General features: G+C 37.2%; 1 protein-coding gene across 1 annotated transcript; it reads left to right on the top strand.

Annotated features, from left to right (window-relative positions):
• Positions 1-444: 444 nt before the first annotated feature.
• Positions 445-7,476, top strand: LOC122090528 (transcription elongation factor 1 homolog). Its single transcript, XM_042660151.1, has 5 exons — positions 445-636; positions 5,201-5,343; positions 6,095-6,165; positions 6,967-6,988; positions 7,109-7,476. The coding sequence occupies exons 2-5, from the start codon at positions 5,231-5,233 to the stop codon at positions 7,167-7,169; spliced, it is 267 nt and encodes an 88-aa protein (XP_042516085.1). The 5' UTR covers positions 445-636; positions 5,201-5,230; the 3' UTR covers positions 7,170-7,476.

The raw sequence follows: 7,476 nt of genomic DNA, 5'->3' as shown, positions 1-7,476 counted from the left end.
TAATACTAATAGAGGCTACATATACATTGAATATGATCGTAAAGATGTTGTGTCCTATTTTGAAAAGAGAATATCATCTTGTTCTCTGATAAACAATTCTATCGAAATAATCTCTCAACATTCTTGGGGTAAGATGTACTCTGTAGTTCTCACCTCTCAAACCTCCCACATACGTTAACCTTGTGTATCGAGTAAACCCCTTTTTTTTTATTCTTCGATAATCAATTCTATTCTAGTGGATATTGTATTTTTTTCTTTTTCTTTTAAATTTATAATTTTTTAATTATATTCCAATAGAGATTAACCACTTAATTGATTCCTTAGCTTGAAAATAGGAAAATACTGTCAATGACATGTAATGGTGATCTGGCTAATTCTGATCCATGGATTCTAGAGATATATAGTCCTGCCATAAGTTTCACACGAAGTTCTTGAATAAATTATATCCCTCGTAACCTCGTTAGAGAGCGCCACCATCGAGGTTTGGACAAAAACCACTCGCAATACCTCACGCGCGTGTACCGGTACCCGTCAGTCCTCGGTCCTCACCCTCCCGTATATAAGGTTATCGATTAACTTTAACCTATCTAGACTCGTTTCAGCAAGTCGGGAGACTCGTGACGAGTGTTCTGTAAGGTATTTCGTAATTCTGTGATGTGAATCGTTTCAAATCTTTTTTATTTTTCTTGTTTGGTTGATGAGTAGAGCTTAAGCTTCAGGGCTTCTGTAATTTGATCAAGAAAGTTTGAAGTGGTTGTTCGTAGGCTGACGTTTTTCTTTCGTTTCTTCTGCATTCTACGTTTGTTGCTTTCATATTTCTGCTTTGAATACTGGAGTCGGATCTTGTTTGATTGGTTTTATGCTGTTTCAGTCTGATTGGCTTTTGGTTTAGTGATTTTAGGGTTTTGTTAGGGTTTAAGTAGTGAAGCTTAGTTTGGTGTGCTTTGAGATGCTGCTCTAGATTGTCAGACTTTGGTTTCGTTGGATTATGGTTCCGTTTGTGTGAAAGAAAAATTAACGTTACTTAAAAGTTGGTTCCGCACTTAAATATTTCCAGTGTCTTGAATTTGTGTGACGTAATTTTTTAGTTAATATCTCTCTGATGATCAAATGGGGAATATTTTAAGTTATTTATTTATTTATTTGTTTGTTGTCGGTGGGTGAGTAAGTTTTCAGTTGATCTCTCCCTCACGATCAAACGGGGATTCTTTTAAGTTAGGTTTTACCCTTTTTTTTTGTTGTTGTTGGGGATTGAGTTCACTTTCTATGTGGTATCTGCTGTTATTTTTGGTTCAAATGGTGCCACTTAGTATCTGGTTCGGTAACATTGACTGTTAAGAGACTTCTATGACTGATCTGCAGGGATTTGATCCTTGCATATTTTCCGAATATTTTCTTTTAGATATGGGAGTAGAAGTATGAAACATTGTCTGGTTAGTTCTGGTATTGCCTTTTTTGTTCGACGCTTTGGATTTTTGATTTTAGGATTTGGTCTGGTCGGTAAGAAATCAAGCTATACTGGGTCTGGGTCTAATGGTTTACTTTTTCCAAGTTATATGCTGTTAGTTTCTTCCCAGAATGTGCAATTCAGAATTTAGGCCTCCAGGCATGTGGTTTATGTTCCAGGTTGTATTGTTGAAATACCAGTTTATGATTGGTTTGGGCTTGTATCTAAATCATGAGAGGTAAAGTCAATGACAGGTAAATAGTTCACAAATATATAGTGGGTAACGATGTGGTAGATGCTCTCGCTAAAGTTTCAGGCATTTGATTTGATCTAGAGAACATGCTCCCCCCCCCCCCCTTTTAAGGAAAGAGTGCCTGTAAAATCTTCTGGCAGTTGTCATTTGGAGGATCTGACCAGACTAACAATATATGCCAATTAAATATCTGGAGCAAGAAAAAATATGGGGTTCAGTTTCTTATTGTTCTTCACTTATTGATGTAGTTGCATTAGAATGGTTGAACCTGAATAACCCACTTTGGAGACCCAAACCAAGAAGCAAAGGCCCAACCCAATTTTTGGTCAAAAGGAGGCTGGTATATACATAGGAGCAATAGTTTATTTTCTTGAGATGGGTACATTACGAACGAATTATTTGGTAGTTTTCTTACTTGAGTTATATCCTAGTTGAGTATGTTTCCGTATTGAGTTGGGATTTTATTGATATGTTAAGAGTTTTCTTTATATTGACATTTACTACGAGGGAAGTCATAGAATGGAATGAAAAGAAGTTGGGTTTTGGTTATTATTATCAGTGTGGTGTGACGGATTTGACGGCAAGTAGTGGCCTTCTTCCTCCTTTTTTCTCATCTCCTTCCTCGAAATAGTTCTCTTACGAGTGCTTCCATCATTCCCCTCTGGTTTCTCTTTACTCTTCCTTATTCTATCACTTCATATTCTTCTTTTATTCTATCCCTTCTGTTGTATAATTGCTCGATTTACTCCTGTTCTGCAACTGGCGGTAATACCAGTCATAAAGAGTTATTCGAATTCTCTAGGCGGAAGTTTTTTTGACCTCAAGGATTAAAGTATCGGTATCGGTTGCAGTATCGGTCGACCAAAATTAAGATACGTATCGGAGGGTATCGTATCGTATCGGAGATACACTAAGATACGCTAAAGATAGACACATAAATGGATAAGAAACATTTTTTTAAACACTTTTGCATAAAGAATTTGTTAAAAAAAGCTATTAATAACATATATTATGCATAAACACTAAATTGAGGATATCGTACTAAGAATTCAAGGTTTGTAATTGTCCACAAATGTAAAATCATTGTTCTCAACCTTGATTTCCACTTTAGTTAGAGAGAAATATGAATGACAGCAACTTTGGAACAAAAACCCTTCAAAAATTCGTGTTTTTCTGAAAAATTACCCATCTTGGCCATTATATGACCGTAGCGCACTGTATCGGTACATACCGATACTCACTGATACTCACCGATACGTGCCGATATATACATACTGATATTCACTGATACGTACCAATATATACCGAAACGAACATTTTACCTCAATTTTATATTTTTCATAAAGTCGTATCGAGGCATATCGTATCGTATTGATGTGTATTGGTGGTGTATTGATGCATATCGGTATGTATTGTAGGATATATATCGATACGAAAGGATTTAAAAAATTTCATGTATCGTATCGGTGTGTATCGTATCGATCGGCTAAATTTAAGATACGTATCGGAGGGTATCGTATCGGTATCGGAGATACTTAAAACCATAATTGACCTGAAACCTTTGGGATTGGATTATCACCCTACGGCTACCCAAAGTATGGTCTTGGACCCAAAATCCTCTCTTGTGGTGGGATATCCAACTTGAGACCAAGTCTGAACCTGCTCTTACTGCTAGGATAAGTTTCAGACATTTCTTTGTGATTTCCAGATTTTTTAATGGGATGATTGTTGGTTGGGATTCATAGTATAGCCAGTTAGCAACCTACAGTTAAAATTTTATGTATTGAGGTCACCGGATCGAATTGAAGGGGTTCTGCACTACCGCTATAGCCATGTCTATCTTGAGGTTGGATACAACCTCAACCTCAAGTTGTGGCTTTGTTCAAAAGTCCTTATTTCTTAATTTCCGAATATAACCCCTCTTTGTTTCTTAATCAGATTCTCTTTAGTTGTTTACTTCCAAGTTTGTCCTCCGTCATTATTTTTAACCCCTATTTCTCCCTTCCTATTCTATCATGTAAGTAGCCCTTTAAGATTCTGCTTTATTACCAGATTGCCAACTTCTCGTATTTAAGTTATCTAGTACTTGGGTGTGTCCATAACAAATAAAAACAATGTTGCCAAAAACCCTGGGAACTTGTGGTGCTGATCTTAGTGTTGTGGTTAATATTCTATTCATATAAACTCTTTATAATTGGAGGTAGGAATTTTTGCTTCCCCTCGCCCGATTTTGTGTCAGATTTTTGCTTGGTAATTTTTTCGTGGTTTTAATTGTCTTACAAAATTTTGATTTATTAGAAACAGTCCCAACTCTTTCTCAAAAATCTGAATGTCATGCTAATGTGTAGTCAAAGTTATGGAATAGATTGTCAGTTTATGAGAAAGAGTTGGGACTGTATGGAAGAAGGTAGTCTACTAGCTTAATAACCTAAAGGTTCATAAACAAAAAGGACAAAAAAAAAATAAAATTGCCCAGCACAGCAAAAGCCAGTTTGTTTTGTACTTCAGTTTGTTTGGTAGTCTAATGTGAACTGAGTTATGGAATATAGTCTGTCTATTACTGGAAATAATCATTGTAATCTTATCTATAAAATCGTTTTTAAGAACGTCTCCACCACGTGATTGTTGAGCAAATTAAATTTTAGAAACTAGTGATTTGTCTATGAAATGCCAGTTAGGATTCCTCAACCAGCATTGAGTGTGAAATCAATTGGAGGCATTCTTTGGAAAAAAAAAATAAAGGATATATATTTTAGGGATATGATTTTGTGATTCTTGTCAACGTACTTGCTGTTTTAATTCACCTTCAAGATTTGTGTGTGTATGGTTTCAATTATAACTCTCAAGTCTTTCCTAGAATTAGAATTGGTATGTTGACAAACATGTTTGGCTCCAATTTTGTATGACAATTCTTACAATTAGGCTAGAAATGAGAATTGGCCTTCTGCTCAATTCTCCAATTTTAAGGCATAGAAGTGAGTAATTCTGTGGAGGCAAGGATTGCAATATCTGCCAATTCTTCTTTGAAGGCTTTAGTGAAGGTCGTCTTGTCACTTCGCATTAAAACATAAGAAACAAGAGGAAATGGGGGTGGGGGTGGGGGTGGGGAAGGGGAAGAGGGTTTTGTTATCAAACAAATGAGAGGAGAATAATTGGATACGCGAACAGTGCATCCAAACACAATTCTCAAAACTTTAATTGGAACCAGATTTGCAATTCCGATAATTGCTCTGAATTGACAGAATTGAGAATGAGAATTGGATCCAAATGTGCCCTTTCATGGGAGGCACATGATTCATTGCATGATGAAATGGGAAGAGAGTTTGCTTTAAATTGAAGGGATTCCTCTTTCACCGTGGGTGAAGGAAAACTGGGTCCATTTCTTTTTGCAATATGTGTATCCATACCATGTAATTTTGCTCTCTCTGATTCCAAAAGTTCTTGAAGAATTTTGTGCATTTGATAATCCATTCATGGTGATAACGTGTGAGTTGTACCAGTGCTACTGAAGGTAAAACTTGTGTGGAAACATGGGGAAAAGGAAGTCAAGGGCGAAGCCACCTCCGAAGAAGAGGATGGACAAACTTGAGACTGTCTTTAGCTGTCCTTTCTGCAATCATGGAAGCAGTGTTGAGTGTCGAATGTAAGTTGAAAATAAATGCAATTGCCCATTCTCTCCCCTCCCCCCCTCTTCTTTTTTTTTTTTCCAGCATATAAAGCATGAAGTTGACCTAGACCCACTGGCCTTTTGGGCTTTACCATAGGGTACAGATGCTGCCCAACTACCATGAGTCTGCTAGGTTTGGGCTGCCTCTTGTTCATGGTGTAACCTTAGATTGGACTAACTAGATGGTTCAGCTATTCGTTGTATATTTGAAAACAGGCCAACTTTGGCTGGGGGAAAAAAAATTATGTTGACTCTGTGTTCAATACTTCAGTAAAACAGGTTAATCTCATTTAATGCCAAGTGAGCCTCAGTAATTTTTCATTGAACTCTGAATCCTTACTCTTGCTGTGTTAACAGCCCTAAAAGTTATTATTAGGGTCACCCCCCGCGCGCGTGCGGGGGGGTGGGGGTGAAGGGGGGGTGGGGTCATTAATGCCCCTTAATGAGCCTTAAAAAGTTGCCTGTTTCTGATCTCTGGATTTTTTTAATCCCAGGGACTGTGATTGAGTCTATTGACCTCTGTATTTGTCCCAGTAAGAGTTAGTAGTATGTTGTAACTGTATGTAAAGTGGGTTCCACTGGAGGATAACCTTATGGCTACTACCTAGTCCATTTTTCCACCCCCTATTTTGTTTTCTGACATATGTGCTTGTGATTTGTGTCCTCGGACTTTGTCGTAAGTTTAATATGTTTTGATTGTGACGAGCAAAATTGCATTTGGTTGCAGTGATATGAAGAATGCAATTGGGGAAGCTGTCTGCCGGATTTGTCAAGAGAGTTTCAGCACAACTGTCACTAGTATGTATCTGTCAGATGCTTTATAGGGAATATTATTCCTGATATGCTCCTAAATAATGAGAAGATTTAGATGACCATTCAGTTTAGAAATTTGGGTTGTGATAGAATATACCCAGTGTCACATGGATGCCATAGACTCTCCCCAAGAATTCGCCCCCTCCCCGGCCTCCTTTTCTTTTTTTCCTTTTGGAATCTTAAGTAGTGGGAGTTGATGATGTAGACCGTATATTCCGGGATGTTACAACTTGTATGCAAACATCATCTGTTTAGAATGTTCTGTCCATGGCTGAGCATGTTCGATTCTGATGTGGATACTAACTTTATCTTATCTCTTTTCAATTCAAAATATTGCAAATAGTAGTTTTTCAGAGTCAATGGAGGCCATTGCTCTTCAATGCTGTATGTGGTCTTATGTGTGTAGCAAATGAGGAGATGTCTGTACATCTGCTAGTATGAAATATATAACTCAAATTGATTATAGAAAATGACTAATGAATTACTGTGTTCTGTATTTGCTCGACTGTCTCTATGGATGGGATATGGCCCATGCCTGATCATTCAGGTCTGGCAGTGAATGGAGCGACTTCCGTTCACACCATCATATCAACAACCCTTGAAACATTGATTTAGTGTAAATGCACTATGTTTTGGGGAAGGCATTCGATGCATTTCCTGAGCTAGTGATGCTGACTGCTTTTTAACTTATTGATGAACACTATTTATAAGTTTTCTATCAATTTTTTCATTCTAATTATAGCTTGAACCACTATACTAATTGGCTCTTTGCTATTGATTTTGCAGCTTTATCTGAACCCATTGACATGTGAGTTAAATTCATCTTTTGATTCAGCTAATTGGTTTTCACAAACGGTTCTGTTTTATTTTTGGCATATATATATATATATATATATATATCTGAAAATGAGGGGGATGTGATCTGCAGATACAGCGAATGGATCGATGAATGTGAGCGGGTCAACAACCTTGAAGATGAAGCTGCATAGGCACAAGTATTTAGTGCTGTGACTAAATAATTGTTGGAAGGAAGTTATACAAGTAGTTGGTAAAGAAAATATATGCAGAAGTAGCTTTTAGGTAGGAGGTTTCTCATAGATGTTGGCTGCATCTGACTAGATAGATGCTGACTGTGAATTGATACCCGTGATAGCATACAAATATGTTATATGTATTTAGTTCGTTTGTAGCTGTGGAAAATATTTGCTAGCAACTTAAAACGGAGAAACTGTGCTCGAGTAGGGCTGTCAAACGGTGCGTGTTTTCAATTATTCGATCTGATTTTGGTTCGGTTTA

Source organism: Macadamia integrifolia, chromosome 10, assembly GCF_013358625.1.
Source record: "Macadamia integrifolia cultivar HAES 741 chromosome 10, SCU_Mint_v3, whole genome shotgun sequence".
Taxonomy (NCBI): Eukaryota; Viridiplantae; Streptophyta; class Magnoliopsida; order Proteales; family Proteaceae; genus Macadamia; species Macadamia integrifolia.
This window is presented reverse-complemented; position numbering and strand designations above follow the sequence as displayed.

Excerpts from the sequence above, each read along its gene's own strand:
- LOC122090528 (XM_042660151.1), top strand. The coding sequence starts at position 5,231 with ATGGGGAAAAGGAAGTCAAGGGCGAAGCCACCTCCGAAGAAGAGGATG. Across the intron at positions 5,344-6,094 it reads AGCAGTGTTGAGTGTCGAAT|TGATATGAAGAATGCAATTG; the intron begins GTAAGTTGAAAA and ends ATTTGGTTGCAG. Across the intron at positions 6,989-7,108 it reads TTATCTGAACCCATTGACAT|ATACAGCGAATGGATCGATG; the intron begins GTGAGTTAAATT and ends TGTGATCTGCAG.